Here is a 19,002-nt window from a genome sequence, read left to right as displayed (position 1 = left end):
TGGAGGCTAAGAAAGAAGTTCAAGTAACCATAGCATGAAACCTTTTCCTTTGTCATACAAGATTCTTAATTCAGATGCAGGTGAAATACAGCAGTGACATACCCTAGCAACTGCTCTGGAGATCTATATGGAGGGAAACTGTGTCCAGTTCTGGGCCCCTCAGTTTAGGAAGGAGGCTGACTTGCTGGAACAGGTCCAGAGAAGGGCAACAAAGTTTGTGAGGGGTTTGGAGCACAAGCCCTATGAGGAGAGGCTGAGGGAGCTGGGGTTTCCTGAAAGAGTGGTCAGGTATTGGAACAGGCTGCCCAGGAATGTGGTGGAGACATTGTCCCTGGAGGTGTTCAAAAAACCTGTGGACATGGCACTTTGGGACATGCTTTAATGGCTATGGTGTTCTTAGGTTGATGGTTGGACTTGATCTTAGAGGTCTTTTCCAACCAAAACAATTCCATGATTCTATGACCACTGTCACTAAGTTGTATTTGCTTTCTGCACAGTGTTTCCAGAGTTATCAGAGTTCATCCCTTCCTGAACACTGAAGATCATACAGGAGTGGATTAGGGTTCCAAGTGAGCTGGTTTCTTTCCTTACTTCTGTGGCGTTCCTTGTGTAGGTGAACAAGGCAGTAGAAAGATCACTAGCTGGTGAAGGAGGAAGTGTAAAATTTGTCTTGGGAAAACTGCAATATCTGAAGATACTGAACCACAACACTGAATGGTAGGTGACAAGTTGAGGTCCACACTTCCAGTCAGTGACATGACTCTGCCCTCTGTTAATGGTGAATTCTTATTATCAGCTGTAGCGGCGGGGAGGGTATAAGGTACAAACTTCCCAAGGTAGGCTGATTACTCCAAGAAGCACACACTACTATGGCATGTTCTATGCTATAGTTTAGTAATGTTTAGTAAATTATTACCATAACACAAGTGAAAAAGATGTTAGTTTGTTAGTGCCTGCTGCAGAATTGAAGCTTTCTACCCACCCTCACCCCTACCCACAAGCCTTAGAGGATGCCTTTCTGGATGATTTTGCTTCTTCCCAGTGAAATATTAAGTATCTTGTTTTGCTCAGAGTAACTAATTTCAGTTCTCTGTATTCTCACTGGCAGATCATCCTCACTTTCCAGTCCTAGAAACAGCCTGAATTGCTTTGATCCATTCTGTTCGCTCCGCAGGCGAGGCTGCTTGCAAGTAATAGTGGGTATCGTTTGCTGTGATGATTTCAAAGAGGATGTTCTCAGCATTACACTTCTTGGCTAGAGGGAAGAAATAACAAAGTCAGCAATGAAAGAATGGAGTCTTGAATTTACAATGTTCCTTCCCTTACATGCTGTAAGGAGATTCCTTTCCTCTCCACAGCTGCCTGACCAGACCTTGCAGTCAGACTGCAAGATTTGGTCCATGAGATAGGTCTCTCTCTTGGAGAAACAACCCAATAATTCTGCATGTTTCACCTTCACAAGTCTCTGGTTGGTTGATCTCCAATACTAGAAGGGTCTGCAATCCTGCAGACAGGTCATATTCCCCAAACCCTCCCTGTGCCTTGCCAGCTACAAATCCAAGTTTAAGTTCATGTCACACCCATAATCTCTGGTTGTTTCCCTGTCTGCTAGCACAGCCTACACATGTGCAGAGAGGCCAACAGACTTTTCTACTGGGTATGACAGTCTGATTCCCTTGTGGAGAAGAGAATGCATGGAATGAGTGTTTCTTGTTCCTTGCTCAGCTGTTCACTCCACTTGTAGTTTTGGGAAGGAACAGCTGTTAACAGTAACAGTTTGTTGGCATAATCATTTCTGATGTGAAGCTTCTGTTGCACATCCATGAACTAAAATGGGTAAATTCAGCTTGCTTTGTCTCAGGCCAGTTATCCTAACACAGGGATGGTGCCACCCTTTTGGCAAGTCTTCTCTGAACATCTGACAAAACACAAGATTGCCTGTTGCTAGCTTGACCACAGTAACCTTCTCCAGCAAGAGAGAGTAGTTACTGGAAGAATTATTACTGAATTATTGCACACAGGTAACTTTTAAGTAAAAAACACTTCTGGTTTCAGGCAGATTGAAAGAATGCATCAAAAACTTGTTGCACAGCTCATTCAGTATGGCTCCTTACAGTCTGGCATATCTTCCACGGCTGTCACCACACAGCCTCTCAAGTGAATGGCTCCTAGTGGCTCTTCTCCCTAGTGGGGACATGAAATCAGAATGAAATGCCACATTTCTGAAACTGTTCATGTGTTAGTATCTGTCTCCAACTCCAGAATGGAAATAAAAACATTTGCTAACTTAGTATGTCACCAGGGAAACCAGGTGATCCTCATCTAGTGTGTGGCCTGGAGGTGGGGGGGTTGTGGTAAGGGAAAGACCTGCAAATAAACAGGAAACCTCTTCTGAGATTTGTAATTCAGGATTTGCAGAGCATTTAGGACGTCCTGAACAAAGATATAGGAAGAATATAAGCCTTGTGCCAACTATAACTTTTAAAATGATGTAATCACTAGAAATAATAATTTTCTAAATGGATTAGTTAAAAAAACAATTGATCTTAGAAGTATTTTTCCAAGCCACTATACCCTTATTTACAGTTTGGCCTCTTGTGCTCTTCAGGACTGTGATGGTCAAAGAACAGGTGAAGATGCATTTTTGTTGGCCTAAGTTTCAAAGAAGCAACCCCTGTGAGCTGACACACCTCAGCCAGGAGAGAGAAGGACAAGCTGGGGACCGGGAGGTCAGAAACTCCTCAGTGTTGATTCTCACAGTGTGCCATGGCTGCCTCTGCCAAGTGCGACAGGCACAGCATAAAGCCCCTGTAACCACAGTAGCACTGCTGCTGCTGTAGTGCAGGGTGAAACAAAACCCTAACGTGCTCTGTGGGACAGGTTTTGCCAATCAGCCTGACACAGAAAATACCTGTTATAAACTGCAGGAGGACTGCACTGTGTTCATTTGTGCTTCCTCTGAGGAGACCTTACTGTGGCGTTTGAGCAGCTGAAGGGGACCTACAAGAGGGACTTTTTAGGGTGTCAGGGAGTGACAAGACTAGGGGGAATGGAGCAAAAATAGAAATGGATAGATTCAGATTAGATGTTGGGAAGACATTCTTCACCATGAGGGTGATCAGACACTGGCACAGGTTGCCCAGGGAGGTGGTAGAAGCCTCATCCCTGGAGATTTTTAAGGCCAGGCTGGATATGGCTCTAGACAACCTGATCTAGTGTGAGGGGTCCCTGCCCCATGGCTGGGGGGTTGGAACTAGATGATCCTTGAGGTCCCTTCCAACTCTGACAATTCTATGATTCTGTGACTCATTTTATCTAAGGGAGAGCACAGATGAACTCTAGATGAGGAAGAGAGCATAGTTCAGCATTACCTGTTCCCAGGTCTGAGTGGCATTCACCACCCTGACTTGGCAGCCCTAGAAAAATCCATCCTTCCCTGTGCTTTTCCAAAGGTTGGCTAGGCCATGTGAGAACACACAGCCCCACTGTCTTGCTTGGTCTTCCCTATCACACATTCCCATGCAAATAATCCATTCAGGTATTTTAACAGTGTTGGCTTTACAACAAATCAGGGAAATAAAGCAAATGTCTCTTACCCCAGCAGGATCATAGTAGTGAAGATATGCAGGGTCCTCTCTTAAAACAAACTTCCTCACTTTCCAGTTCTTCCTCCGATGTCCCTAAGAAAATGTGCAAATAGGAATGTTGTGACCTGCTTTGCCTGTGAGCACTTGCAGTCAGCCAACCCTTGCAGAAAGGTACCTTGAACTATTGGCAAGAATGAGTTGAAGACCCTTCTCTCCCTGCAAAGACAAGCACCACAACCACCAAAAAATAAAGGCTTATCTGGCTTAAGCACCTTGAAGAGGATTCATGGATGAGAAGATCAAACATGACACCGCCTTCCAATATGGAGGCAGATGCCTCATTGCCTGTTTTCAAAGCTGAAATGATGGGTGGGGAAAATCTAGATCTGCTGAAAGCATGCTCAGCAGAAGCAGTGACACATCCAAGCAATGATCCCCAACTCAGTGAGAGTGACCAAATCCAGATTAACACTGGTGGAAGGCTGCCATGAATCACTTCCTCTCAGCATTTCAAAATATTGGTTTCCCAATTAACGGCATTGTTTGCAAGGAAGCTCTTACTAGCGAGGCAGCCATGAATGTGACGGAGTAAAAGTTAGCAGAAAGACATGGACCTAATATTTTCCTTTGCTTTTGAGTAATCTGACTGAGCAAGAGAAATAGAAGTGAGCACCACCAAAAAGCTTAGACTTCCAAGGAATATTTTAATAGTGGAGGTTCAGACTTGATGTTAGAAAACATTTCTTTACAGACAGGGTGGTCAAACATGGGAACAGGCTTCCTAGAGAGGTAGTTGATGCCCCATGTCTGTCAGTGTTTGAGAGGCATTTGGACAATGCACTTAGTAACATGCTTCAGCCTTTAGTCAGCCCTGGAGTGTTCAGGCAGTTGGACTAGATGTGTTGCAGGTCTCTTCCAACTGAACTATTCTTTTCATTGAAGAATTCTGGTCTTGCTTTCACTTCACTAATATCTTCTTGCAATGGCCTCAGAAAGTAAGGATCTTACCTTGATGTTCTCTGTGCTGCTTAAAGTTTTGCTGGGAAGGAGGGTGTACAGTTGTGTCCTGTCTCACAGGTGGGACAGGATCAAACATTAGTGACTGAAGAGGATCCTTTGCTCAGGTATGATGACCTATGAAAACTGGAAACTGAACACAGTTTTTTGTCCAGAGGGACTCTAGATTGGAAGCCATTTTACCTGAGTTCAGTCCTGCATTTTACCATCACATCTCCTGCTTTAGCATTCTTTCCTAATTAAAACTATAAACTGTCTTGTTTTGTAGTAAGAACAATAAACCTTGTAATATTGGGCTGTGCTACAGCTCTTTGTACAAAGGCAAGAGGGACAGAGACAAAACCTGGCAAGTGTAGGGGTGGCATAGGCTGGTTGCTCTCTTCTGAAAAGCTTTTAGGTGTAAAAGAGTAATCTCGCAACGTCATCCCAGTGACAGGATGGAACACCTGCAATACTGACCTGTTTCAGCAAGCACCCTTGTTTGACTATTATGCCTCTGAATTCTTCTTTCAGGACCACATCATCATCGCTAGAATTTCCCTCGCAGAAAAAACCACTGTCTGGCTGCACGAACACAAGAGAAATTTCAGATGTTACACAGCTGCTGCATGTTTATGTACATGTACAAACCTCACTTCTCTTGGGCTTCCCTTCACCTTGCTTTTTGCCACCCAGAAGGTCACCCCTTTTACCAGAAAAATCTCCCAGTGAAGTCGAGGTACCAATATGAAACAATGAATTAAAAAGATTGGGTAGGACATTATTGTTATTGAGGGATATTAGAAACCTTGGTTTCTCAGCTCACTGACTAGCTGTGTGTGCACACACCAGCTGAGTCAGATTTGATGGCTCTACACAAAAATGAGTTTGTGCCACTCTGAGAAGCCTCATGATAATGCATTACTTGCTTCCCTTACACTGAATCACCAAGGGAACTGACAGTTAAATTTGCTAAATTCTGGTCACTGGTGAAATTACCAGGAACAAAGTTCAAGTTAAAAAGAATCCTGCTCAACCTCAGCATGCAGTTCACACTTGGAAGGGTGACAGACAAATATTAAGCAAGCCAGTTCATTCTGACGAACATGTAAGGAAAAACAATTAACATCTCAATCTCCCCCAGGACTTAAGAAACCCAACAAGAAGCCTGAGAAATGTAGAGCATCAGCAAGTCTGGGACAATAAAAGAAAGAGGATGGAATACTCACAAAGTAGTAGTAGGCATCGTAGAGATCTAAGAAGGGAATGTCTGACAGTCCCTCAGCAGCAGCCTTGGAAGTATCCCCTGCAGGCTGTAGGTAACCTTCACTCAAGAGGGAAGAAGCAAGCATGAGACCTTCTTTACGATTTCGGATGGAGTTGCTAGACACCAGCCAGTCAATCACAGAAGTACCTGATTACAGAGGAACAAATAATATCAGAGAACAAACAAGACAGACACGAAGAAGCCTAAAATCGCACAGGCAACAAGCCTACGCTGTCTATTCATCAATGTCCTGAAAGATGTTCTTAGTGCCAATGCAGAGAGCTAATCCAGAAAGGTGCCTAGGTCATCCAATGAGGTACAGCAAATCCCACTGATAGCAGGGGCCAGTACCACACTTGAAGACTGTTTCTGAGGGGAAAGAGAGCTGGGAGGGGATGCAGGGCTGAGCTGGGAAGCCAGACGGACTGGGGAAGTATGAAGGAAAATCAAGCCTGACACAGTGCTGTCACAACAGGGTGACTGTACTTCAGCACCAAGAGATTGGACTCAAAGCAGCACAGGAATTACAATGTGACACAGTTTGTTGATGAAAAATTCAGAAAGAAAGAATTTTTCTGGAGCTAAGTGTTTCATGCAACTTTCTACAACAATCTACTTCAATCTTTCTGGCACTGATTAAATTTCTCCCTCCTTTCTTGCTTTCCATGGCCCTAACTTGTTCAAGCTTCATCCTTTGAGCACCTTCTGTATTGGTCAAGAAACTATCTGCCAGGTTTTCTTCTCAAACTTCTCTGTCCTTTACAGAGCTTAGAGCTGTTTTATCTATCTTTAGTCTCTCAACTCTGTGCTCCTTTTTTTATTGTATGCAAAGGAGGAACAAGAGCTTTTACCTGTAAAGCAGTGATTGAACACTTTTTTATCCTTTTCCAGCTTCAACTCCTTTATTCCCTTTTCAGGATCTTTCATTGAGAGGTACAAAGCACTGCGCATAAAAAACCCAAGACACAGAAACTGTTAGCAAATAAAAAGCTTTCACCACTTCATGCAATAATCACAGAATCATAGAATGGTTTGGGTTAGAAGGGACCTTACAGAATATCTAGTTCCCATGGGCAGGGACACCTTCAACTAGACCAGGTTGCTCAAGGCCCTGTCCATCCTGGCTTTGAACATCTCCAGGGAAGGGGAATCCACAACCTCCCTGGGCAACCTGGTAGTGCCTCACCACCCACACTGTAAAGAATCTCTAACATCCAGTCTACCATCCTCAAACTTCAAACCATTCCCTCCCACCCTATCACTACAACCCCTTGTAAAAAGTCCTTCCCTAGCTTTCCTGCAGGCCCCCTTCACAGGTTTCGCTGGCATATTGCTCTCTGTAGAGGTATAGCATGGCTAAGTTTAATCTCCTGAAGGCCCCGTTACATCATTGCAAAAGCTTCAGGAGTGCAACAAGGAGTGCACAAACAGCTCACCACACCACCGTGTTTCTGAGAACAGAACAACTTGTGGTGACTGGTGTGAACAGAGGAACACCCTCTGAAGCAGCTTCACATGGCCACACAGCCCTGGTGCCAAGAGAGGAGCTTGCTGCTTCACACTATGCTCCCCCAAAGGTCCCTGGCTGAGCAGAAAACCTGTCACTGTGACACCCCCAAAGCCTGCACACTCTGAGAGACCCTAAGTAATGTTGGCAAACCACAGTGTAACTTCCTTCCTCCCACACACTTTTCACTTGCTCAGAATTCCAATTCCTTTAAGCTATATAATGACAAGAAGGGCAAGTATTAAATGTCACAGGCCATGCCTTTTGGCTTTTTAGTCAGGGTGATCCTCTGCTGAAGCCTGTGAAGTCAGATTTAGTTGGATCTTGGCCCTGTATAGTTTTATTGCCTTGTAAAGAGGATCACTTGTATTTTGGTAATTACTGCTAAGAGGCAAAAATAAGTCATCCTTAATTTTTTTTTCAGTACTGACAAACAGCTGGCTTCCTGTACCCTTTATCTCTTCTCCCTTTGCTAGTTCCAAGTTCTCTGGCAGGCTCTACTCTCCCCTCACCATCCAAAAAAAAGGCTAATAGCAGCATTTCTCTGGGAAGCAAACAATATGTTTCAAATCTTCTTTGCAATAAATTACATCTTGTATAAAAAATGCTTCTCCTGGTGTAATCACACTTTGCCTGGAGTCTCCTTTTGCACTGCAGTGTGCTCAGAAATCTCCTTATCAGCAAAATACTTTGGTAAATAAGCATGCTTTGGTAAAAGATGATGTACTAAAAATGACCTTCCTGGTTCTGGTTGCTAGCTCTTTTCTGCCATGTTGTGTGCTCTCAAACTGTTAGTCATGAAGAAAAGACTCAGAGGGAGACCAGAGTGGCAGGAAGGACACATGTGCTCATAGCTCTTCCAGAGCAAGGTTACATGTCTCTCATGCTGCCTGCAGATGGAAGTAAATGGGAGAGGCAGAGCTAGGAGAACAAACCTCAGATTGATTGTCTCAGGTAGTCTGATAGACTTTCTTGTGGATTTTCTGGCAAACCTTTGGCCTCCATCTATGCAGTGAATTGCTTTCTTGATGTCCCGTACCCAGGCATCTCTCTCCTCCAGGTAGGCAGCTTGAAAGAAGTGGTCCTGCTGCTTGGCTGCAGTGAGCTTGAAGACAAACTGCAATGATATAAGGGATGGGTTTTTAAAAGTTACTTTGGTGTAGTCAATTGAGTGTGACTGACTTTGTACGACCACAGAGTACAGCCTACCAGCCTAAGGGACTGTGGAAGGTGCCTTCCAGCCACAGTTAAACTAAAAACACTCTGAGCACAAACATGAACAGGTAGTGCAGGTAACTGACTCCTTTATTACTTCCATGTGAGCAAGCCTGACATTGTCAGTAGAGACCAGAGGAGTTCTCAGATTAAAAGAACTGTGACCAGCAGGATGAGGGAGGAGATTCTCCCCCTCTGCTCTGCTCTCATGAGACCCCCACTTGGAGTACTGCATCCAGTCCTAGAGTCCCCAATACAAGAAGGACACTGAACTGTTGGAGAGGTTCCAGGAGAGAGCCACGGAGATGATCAGAGAGCAGGAGCACCTTCCCTATGGGGACAGGCTGTGAGAGTTGGGGCTGTTCAGCCTGGAGATGAGAAGGCTCTGGGGAGACTTTATAGTGGCCTTACAGTACCTAAAGAGAGGCCTACAAAATACCTGGGGAAGGACTTTTTACAAGGGCTTGTAGTGAAAGTATGAGGGTAGATTTAGACTGGAGATTAGGAAGAGATTCTTTAGAGTGAGGGTGGGGTGACACTGGAGCAAGTTGCCCAGGGAGGTTATGGATGCCCTCTCCCTGGAGTTATTCAAGGCCAGGCTGGAGAGGGCCTTCAGCAACCTGGTCTAGTGAAAGGTGTCCCTGCCCATCACAGGGATTTGGAAGTAGATGATCTTCAAGGTTCTTTCCAATTCAAACCAGTCTGTGATTCTATGACAGAGCTGCTGGCTTTAACTTTTGCTGGCAAATTCCACACAGCTGAAAGTCTGAAGTGCCCAGCCTCTGCAGGCTTACACTGGGTGCAAATCTGTGGTCAGTCTGAAGGGGAAAAAACCCAACCCACATCATGCTGCTCAGCTGCTGATTCACAAGGGAATAAAAGGTCACAGTCACATTGGAGAGTAGTGGAACACATCTGCAGCCAGGAAAACCTTTAAGGACTGGGTAGGGAGATGATAAATTCATCCTTTGGCTACAGCTTATGATCACTAGCTACCTAAACACACTAGTAACAGTGGAATGACTGTATTCCCCCAAAAGGAGAAAAGACCTTTTAATGACAGTTACAAGCACACAAGAAATAACACCAACCTGGGAAAAAAAAAGCCACAACGTTCACACTGATCTCATTTTCATCTAGTGATCTTTCGGGTGGAAAATCTGGATCTAGTTACTCAGGCAAGAGGGTTTCCACTTCCTCTGAAACACAGTCCCCCACCATAAAGGCAGCTGTAATTTGTTCCACAGTTGTATTAGAATAAATACACCGAGTACTGGCTCAGCAGGCATCTAAAAATGACATGCTGATCAGCGAGCAAACAGCACTCACTGGGAACTGGAACCTCAGTCTGTGCACTTATCATAGAATCACAGAATTGTTTCAGTCGTAAAAAAGACCTCCATGATCATCAAGTTCAACCTTCAGATTAACCTCAACACAGCCATGAAACCATGTCCCAAAGTGCCATATCCACACATTTCTTCAACACCTCCACGGGCAGTGACTCTGCCACCTCCCTGGCAACCTATTCCAGTGCCTGACCACTCCTTCAGGAAAGACGTTTTTCGTAATATCCAATCCAAGCCTTCCCTGGCACAATCTCAGGCCATTTCCTCTTGTCCTATCTCCTGATACTAGGGAGAAGAGACCGACCCCCATCTCACTTCAACCTCCTTTCAGGAAGTTGTAGAGAGCAATGAGATCTCCCCTCAGCCTCCTCTTTTCCATAATGAACAACTCTAGTTCCCTCAGCTTCTTCTCATAAGACCTGTTCTCCAGACCCTGAAACTGTCACAACCCTTCACCAGCTTTGTTGCTCCAGCACCGCAATGTCTTCCTTGTAGTGAGGGGCCCAAAACAGAACACAGTATTCAAGGTGCAGCCAAGTACAGAGGGACAATCACTTTCCTACTGCTGCTGGCCACACTATTCCTGATCCAATGCTGTTGGCCACCTTGGCCACACGCACTGATCATGCTGCTGACTCATGTTTGGCCAGATGTCAACCAGCACCTCCAGGTCTTTTTCTGCTGGGCAACTTTCCAGACACTCTGCCCCAAGCCTGTAGCATTGCACAGAGTTGTGTGACCCAAGGGCAGGACCTGGCACTTGGCTTTGTTAAACTGCGTACACCTGACCCTGGCCCACTGATCCAGCCTGTCCAGATCCCTTTACAAGTCTTCCTATCCTCAAGCAGATCCAACACCCCCACCCAATTTATTGTCATCTGCAAACTTACAGAGGGTACCCTCAATCCCCTTGTCCAGATCATTGATAAGGACATTAAAGAGAACTGGCCCCAGGACTGAGCCCTGAAGAACACCACTGGTGACTTGCTACAGAGATCCCAAATGCGTAGGAGACATTTGAACTACTTTCTCTAAAGGACTTTCAGTTTTTGCTCTCTTTTCCCTGAGTTAAGAACTGACTCTTATTCACTTGCAAAAGCCTTACAAGTAACAATGTTGTGTGCAATGAATGCAGATTACATGAATGTGTGGGGTTGGGTAGTTACCAAATGGCAATAAAGAGGTTTGGAATTACAGCTTTCATTGTGTCACAGCATTTATCTCCTTCCAATCTCAGCAAGCCAGTTGTTCTTTGACAATAAAGAAATGCTTCCACTGCTCATGAAAGTTTCCCACACCTTTATTCCATGGCAGATAGAGTTATGTTCAGCACAGCAGTTACACCATTCAGCTGCTAAGTGTCCTCACAAAAAAACTTCGTTCTGCTCTCTGACAGACTCAGATTTAAAAGAGTAAAATAAAACATAATCCCTTTTTGAAATGCTCCTCTTGAAGTCCTCTGCATTTTTCCTGAGCAGTCACACCTTAAAGCACTACACAAGTCCAAGCCTGCACGTGACCTTCTAAGACAAGTGAGAGTCTCCACTAGGTGTAAAGAAACCATCAGCCTTTTGGCCCTCCAGGAGTCTAAGCATACTGTCAATGATTGTTATATAAAAAAAGGAAAGTACTCACCATTCTTTTGCCAAAGTCTTGGCAGGGGCTGTTAATAGAGCTTCCTTTGAGTGGGACCATCCCTTTAGGGCTGTTGTCGGCCTTCCGCTTGTAGAATTCAATTCCATCTTCTAAGAGCACAACCCACATTGGCTTCCAGGTATTGAACATGCTGCCCTGCATCAATACATCACTCTGTAGATTACGTTCAATAAATCACTCTTCACATGATAGCCACTGAAGATATGACCTTCCAGAGAGTGACTGACACTGCAATAACTGTAGTCAGTGCCTCAGCTGGAATATACTACAAGCACACCCATCTTAACTATGCAGTCCAAAACCACTGTTGTTATTCTTCTGACCACCATTCATTTCCTCTTACAGTCATCCCAGCCATGAGTTTTCCAAAATCACACTGCCTGTCCCTGTAGATGTTTATTTTCAGTATCAGTCAACAAGATGACATACTGGCAATATGAATAATCCTCAGTCTTTCTGGGTGTGAGCTAGCACAGTTGTATTGTCTCATTAACTTGGGCATCCTGTGCTGTATTCAGGACTTGATGCCCCAAGACAGTCAGTCGCTGAGCTCGGCTGTCTGATAAAAAAGCACACACCTCAGAGGATTTCTAGACATCTAAGAACAAACTGTAAGATTAAGGGCTGGATGATGTAAATCTCCAACTGCTGTGGTGAGGAAGTGAGATGCCTCATTTCATCTTTTAAAAGCTCTTACTTCCTATTCTCGAAGCTATTAGGTGCAAGAAATACAAAAATAAAGACAGAGCCAAATCCTGCATACAGTGGAACACAAAGCAAAACTCTTAGGGACTCAGAGGGGAACCACTTAGTCCTCTGTGTCAAGTATGATTAACCTCTAGAATTACTAAGACTGTTGCATTCTGAACTGGATGACCTCTCCAATCCTGCCTGCAAACAGATTAAGAAATGGTCACAGTTGCAGATATCCAAGTGACTTACTGCTCATCAAAGAAACATTTAGATATGCTGAATACCAACAGCTCTTCTCAAGAGTTACCAAAGCACAGCCAGCATTTGTAGGCTCTAAATCAGAGGCCATGCTTCAGATATATTATTTCTCTAGCTGTTCCTGTTACAAAGAGAGATTTAATTTATCATCCCTCACCTCTGCAGGCCTCATTGGAAAGAACACTACCTACCCCCACTGCCTGGGGGTTTTCTGGAAACCCAGTTAAACAAGGAACTACAGAAGGTCTCATCTGGGTACCACACGTGGGCTGACTGCAATTTTCTTTTGAAATTTGTGTTGTAATAACCTTTGGTTTCATTTTATAGGCATAAAGGAAAGAAGGAGAGTACATAATTAGCAAGTGAAGTTAATTAATGTCCTTGCTGGAATCTCTGGTTGTGGAAATGCCAGCAGCCTGACTGATGTATCAAATACCTAGTACTCACCTGATGAATAACTTCTGCTTCTTTTGCCCTCTGGCCCTTACTCTATCATACTGCTTTTCCCCAGCACTAGCATGAGGTCACATCTGTGAAAAGCAGAGCCACGTTCGAGACTGTTCTAGGAAACTGGCACAGTTGCAACTTCTCTGCTGCTGTTGCAGCAATACCCAGCAGCAGCTTCAGCACACAGACTGTTTGGCAACCCAGCATCCACAGGAAGGTGAGAGACTCACACCGGCACATCTGTATGCATCTCCTCCCTGGCATATCCAGCCAGGCACAGGCTGGGATGGTCTCAGTATCTAAACTCCCAGCCATTGCCCCATCAGAGGAACACAAATCATCATTCCCTGTACTCTATACATCAGCCCAGAGTTCTGCAGTCTGCACAGTAGGAATTTGTCTCTCCCCTCCTTCATGACAGTATCACTGCAGTGATTAATTTATCATAGAATTGTTTTGGTTGGAAAAGACCTCTAAGCTGCTTGGGACTGACCATCAAGCTAACACCACAATGGCCATGAAACCACATCCCAAAATGCTGTGACCACAGGTTGCTTGAACATCCCTAGGGACAGTGACTCCACACACCCCCCCCCCCCCCCCCCCCCCTTGGAAGCCTGTTCTGGTGCCTTACCAGAATTCAGTAGATGCTTTATCTTATTCAGTACATGAATTTTTCCTAATATCCAACCTAAACCTCCCCTGGCAGAGTTTCAGGTCATTTCCTCTCATTCTGTCACCTGATACAAGGAAAAAGAGACCAACCCCCACCTCATTCCAACCTTCTTTCAGGGAGGTGTAGAGAGCAATGGTATCTCCCCTCAACCTCCTCTTCTCCAGACCAAAAAACTCCACTTCCCTCAGCTGCTCCTCACAAAACCTCTTCCCCAGACCCTTCACCAGCTTTGCTGCCCTTCTCTGGACATGGTCCAGCACCTCAATGTCTTCCTTGTAGCAAGGGACCCAAACCAGAACACAGTATTCAAGGTGCAGCCTCACCAGGGCCAAGTACAGGGACATAATCAGCCAAGTACAGAGGGACAATCACTTTCCTACTCCTGATGGCCACATTATCCCTTATACAGGCCAGGATGCTGCAGACACACACTGGCTCACGTTCAGATGGCTGACAACCAGCACCTTTGCCAAGGTTCCACTAAGGGTTTGTTAGTTTGCTTAATAAAAAGTTTTGATCCCAAGACACATCTGAGATAGGTGCAAAATGCCTCATGTAGCACTCTGGCAAGATACAACTGCTAGTAAGTGCCTCTATAATCATTAACACCACGCTGGTTTACTGCTAAAGGAATTCTGCTCTTTTGTCTTTTCTTTTTGAAAAAATAAAGAAATATCCTTTTTTAATAGTTAAAAGCAGAGCATGTTTCCCTACACCTCCCCAGCCTGCTTGGAGTTAGTTACCTCCTCCACTTGAGGCCCTGACTGCCCACTTACCTTCTTAACCAGGTAGCCTTCCCTTATGCGCCTCGGCTCTCGCTCCATGCCTCAGGCAATCCTGCTCTCAGGTCTACCAGCACTGGCAGCAAACTTCCTCTGGCAGCAAGGTCTGGCTGCGGGTGTTTCTACAGTACAGCTGTGTCACTCACACAAGTTCCTCTGACTGCTAATCACATGAAAACAAGCCTATTTCCTCTTACACAGTGATAGGGAAATGCAGAAGCATGCATGTATTTATAGTTTGCCTCTGAGAGAACAAGTAGCAGCCTGAAAAAATGCTCTGCCGTGTCAAACACAGACAGCTCTGATGACACGGTCCTGTGAAATTAAATAAGTATTCCAGGGCTCAATCCCTGGGAATCTGTGACCAGCAGGATGAGTGATGTGATTCTCCCCCTCTACCTTGCTCTGGTGAGACACCACTTGGAGTACTGCACTCAGTTCTGGGGTCCCCAGCACAAGAAGGACATCAAACTGTTGGAGTGGGTCTGCAGGAGGGCCACAAAGATGATCAGAGGACTGGAGCATGTCCCATATGGGGACAGGCTGAGGGAGTTGGAATTGTTCAGCCTGGAGGAGAAAAGGCTCTGGAGAGACCTTATAGAAGCCTTCTAGTACCTGAAGGGGGACTACAAGAAAGCTGAGGGTGGTACTTCTTACAAGGGTTTGCAGTGATAGGATGAGGGTGAATGTATTGAAGCTGGAGGAGAGTAGATTTAGACTGGAGATTAGGAAGAAATTCTTTACAGTGAGGGTGGTGAGACACTTGAACAGGTTGCCTATGGAGGCTGTGGATGCCCCCTCCCTGGAGGCGTTTAAGGCCAGGCTGGACGAGGCCTTGAGCAACCTGGGCTAGTGGAAGGTGTCCCTGACCATGACAGGGAGGTGGAACTAGATTATCTTTCAGGTTTGTCCAACCCAAACTATTCTACGGCTCTATGATCTGCAAACATATGAACTCTGGCACAGCAACAAACAGGGTGGTGGAACATGTTGCTGCTTGATGCCTGCCAAAAGGATCTCAAGCCAGGCATCCAACTCACTGCTTCTGTCACCTATCTTTGACGTCTCACTGGCAGTGGGTGAGGTGAGCACTTGAGGTCTGGCATTGCGCTGGTTAATGACCATGCGCCCTCTGCTGACACAAGAAATCTGTTTACCAGACTTGGTCAGGTTTGGGAGATGGGCTGCGGGCTCCCAAAGCGTTTTGCTGTCCAACAGGCATAAATGGCTTAGGGCAGTACATTACACAAAGCACTGCAGAATGCCAGTTTCTGTGAGCACCCTTCCCTTGCTGCAGAGCTCATTTGGCTGTATTTGCTGAAAGATAAGGCAAAACCAGGATTTTTTTCCAAAGTTGGTATATACCACAGTAGCAATGCTTCTTCTCCATAGAGAAGGAAGGGTGGTGGTGTATCAGAGGCAATATGGAGGCTGCTGCATTGCCAAGAGCAAAGTGTTCCCCTGTGCACAAGGCCATTGCTACCGCTGAGCCCATGCAGGCAAGGGCAGAGTCCAGGCTACATCAGAAGTGTGGTCAGCAGATTGAGAGAGGTGATTCTGCTGCTCTGCTCTTGTGAGACCTCACCTGGAGCACTGTGTTCAGCTCTGGGGCCCCCAGAAAAAGAGGTTCACAGGAGTGCCACAAAGATGATCAGAGGGCAGAAGCACCTCCACTGTGGGGACAGGCTGCAAGAGTTCAAGCTGCTCAGCCTGGAGAAGAGAATGCTTGGGGAAGCCCTATAGCAGCCTTCCAGTACCTGAAGGGAGTCTACAAGAAAGCTGGGGAAAGGAATTTTTACAAGGACTTGTAGTGATAGGATGAGACAAAATAGATTAACTTGAAAGAGGGTAGACTTAGGTTGGACATTAGAAGTTCCTCACAATGAGGATGGTGAACTACTGGAACATCTTGCCCAGAGACATGGTTGAGGCCCCATCCCTGGAGACATTCACATTCAAGGCCAAACTTTATGTGGTCCTGAGCAACGTGATCTAGTTGGAGGTGTCCCAGCTCACTGCAGGGTGGTTGAAAAAGATGACCTTTGTGGGTACACTATTAGTCTGTTTGGGTTTTGCTGATACAACCTACAATGTCTCAGTACATTGCTTCTTTGCTCACGTAAACCATGACTGTGAACCTGCCCTGGGAGGTGGGTTGGATTCAGTCACTTCCAGCTCCTACCATACTGTGATGCTATTATGAGAGTCTGATTGCTATGAAAGGCCCTAGCTGCTGACCAAGCCAATCATCCATTTAGGTAGTTTGCATATCAAAGATTCAACAGAAGCTTTCCAATTCTCTGGCTGTTAAGTGTACTTGACATCAGCCAAAAGATTCTACAATTACTAGAGAGACAGAAACTTCCACACAGCTAACAAAAGCTTTATGCTTATTGGAAATTGAGCTAAAAGTAAAAACTTACCACTAAAAAAGGATCAAAAGGCTGTGTTATATTTACAGTAATGAATCTGCTTACCACTTCCAGGGCCTGGAGTGAACTGAGGATGCATTCCAGAGCTAAGGTGATCTAACTGAATTTCTGAGTTATATGTCTGTGAAGGCTCCCTTCACTTCCTTTTGAATGATGCTTGGTGGACTCACAAGCTTGCAAGATCCCCTCTGTATAAAACCTTTCTTTTTTGTTTGTAATTGCTTTTGCTTTAAGAAGGTGAATAATTCCTTTCTCTACCCTTTCATTCCAATGGTTCCATCTTTCCTATAAGGGAAAAGTACACTTCCCCCCCCGCCTTGGTTTGATAACCCAAAAATACAGGCCATAGACAATGTCAGCTCAAATTAAATAGCTTTCACTGCATGGATGGAAGTCAAACTATTCCTTTGTTAGTTGCCTTGGAGCCATAATGCTCCAGAGCACAAAGTGAGCATTACAGACCAAGACCTGGCTCACAGTTATCTCTTCCTTCTATCTCATCTGCTGCCCCTCAGACCTGAGAAAAAAGAACCCCCTTCCCCAGCTGGATGGGCTTGTGGAGAACAAAGACAAAAGAATCTGCCAGTATTTTCCTCCCTGCAGGCAGCCTTTTCCACAGGTTTTCCTGCTCACCTGCTCCTGCTGATTCAGTGTTTGTGCTGAGTCAGGATGACAGGGCTCTACACAATAAATTTATGATATGTAATGTCCAGGGAGAGATCCTCTCCAATAGAACATCTGTATGACCTTACACTAAAAAGTGGTTTACTGTGAACAGAAAAGCATGCTGACTCCATGATTTCACAAAAGCTCAGTTTCTCATTTACCCTTGAGGGTGGGAAATGCAATTCTAGACACAGTGGCACCAAGCCAATGACTCCAGAAATTACCATTAGCTATTTAAGCAACTTGGTGTCAAAGTATCAAATCACCTCTATCCAATATTAGGTGGAAGCAACTAATTCTATAGCACTTCTTTGCTCTATATTATTTCTATTTCATCTTCAAAGCCCAGCTGCTCCTTTTGCCCTTACACCCCACATGTCTGGAACAATCCTTTTAACACTGAGGTTTGGTTTCATTTGTCACACCTCACCAGAGAGAAATCAGCACTTCATCTACCCCAGGCAGAAATGTACTGTTCAGCTAAAGCATTCATAGGAAGCAAAATGGTGCTTAACCATACAGTGGCCATGGCAGGTGTGAAGGACAGGCTGGATTGCTGATTCATGTCTTCCTTGTGCAGCCATTCCTAAAAAGCAGTAGCAGGCATAAGAGAGAGGAAGAGGTAGAGGAAACAGCCTCAAGCTGTGCCAGGGGAGGTTTAGATTGGACATCAGGGACAATTTCTTCCCCGGAAGGGTTGTAAAGCCCTGGACCAGGCTGCCCAGGGGAGTGGTGGAGTCCCTATCCCTGGAGAGGTTTAAAAGCTGTGTAAATGTGGTGCTGAGGGATATGGTTTAGGAGTGGACTTGGCAGTGCTGGGTTAGTGGTTGGACTTGATAATCTTAAAGGTCTTTTCCAACCTAAACGATGATGTGGTCATTGCCCTCCACACAGGGGAGGACAGAACTTTGTCTGGCAGGAGAAAGTAACTGCATTGCAGAAACCTCCTGGAACTTACCCTGTTCTGCCCATTTCTCTCTGAAGCAGGTAAAGCTGCATGATGCTGGATTGGCAACATTTACCACCACTGCACCATCTGCCACAGAGATGAACATCTTAAGCCAGTTTACCGGTGAGTGATCTGATCATGTGCAGGAGATCTTGCTACTGCTTCTCTCCAGAAAATTTGGAGGTTTTCCTTCTACTTCAGGGCCCACTCCTGCAGGCATTAAAAACCATATACATGATTATGAACCACATTTATCTGAGCAAGAGAACTACCTGAGAGATGGATGTACAAATTGGAAGCACATCTTTGCAAATAAAGGTGTCAGCTGCAAGGAAGATATGTGGTTTTCAGCTTGTTACATCAGCTTCACTGCTCGCTCTACTAGCCCTCACATAGCTGTTCCTCAAACACGTTTGCTACATTGCAAAGGCCATAAGCCCACTCCATCTGTGGCAGAGCATGGGAGCTCTCCATAGATATGCATCTTCCTGGCAAATCAAGCTGCATTTCCAAGGGAATCTA

General features: G+C 45.2%; 1 protein-coding gene across 1 annotated transcript; it reads right to left on the bottom strand.

Moving 5' to 3' along the window:
* Positions 1-260: 260 nt before the first annotated feature.
* PLEK (pleckstrin) lies at positions 261-18,613 on the bottom strand. The gene is made up of 9 exons (XM_054177292.1): positions 18,490-18,613; positions 11,557-11,712; positions 8,293-8,474; positions 6,702-6,793; positions 5,813-5,997; positions 5,064-5,168; positions 3,597-3,680; positions 2,115-2,184; positions 261-1,255 (listed from the first exon to the last, which is right to left on the bottom strand). Exons 1-9 carry the CDS (start codon positions 18,547-18,549, stop codon positions 1,116-1,118), a joined length of 1,074 nt encoding a protein of 357 aa, XP_054033267.1. The 5' UTR covers positions 18,550-18,613; the 3' UTR covers positions 261-1,115.
* Between the last annotated feature and the right edge of the window lie 389 nt (positions 18,614-19,002).

This window comes from Dryobates pubescens, chromosome 39 (genome assembly GCF_014839835.1).
Source record: "Dryobates pubescens isolate bDryPub1 chromosome 39, bDryPub1.pri, whole genome shotgun sequence".
Classification (NCBI taxonomy): domain Eukaryota; kingdom Metazoa; phylum Chordata; class Aves; order Piciformes; family Picidae; genus Dryobates; species Dryobates pubescens.
The sequence above is the reverse complement of the archived record's forward strand: the minus strand, read 5'-3'. Positions and strand labels throughout refer to the sequence as shown.

Bases quoted from the DNA above. Each gene is read 5' to 3' on its own strand.
- PLEK (XM_054177292.1), bottom strand. From the start codon at position 18,549: ATGTTGCCAATCCAGCATCATGCAGCTTTACCTGCTTCAGAGAGAAAT. The intron at 6,794-8,292 runs GTTTGTTCTCCT...TTTTATGCGCAG, and splicing joins CCTGAGACAATCAATCTGAG to TGCTTTGTACCTCTCAATGA. The intron at 2,185-3,596 runs GTAAGAGACATT...TGTCCCCACTAG, and splicing joins ACTACTATGATCCTGCTGGG to GGAGAAGAGCCACTAGGAGC.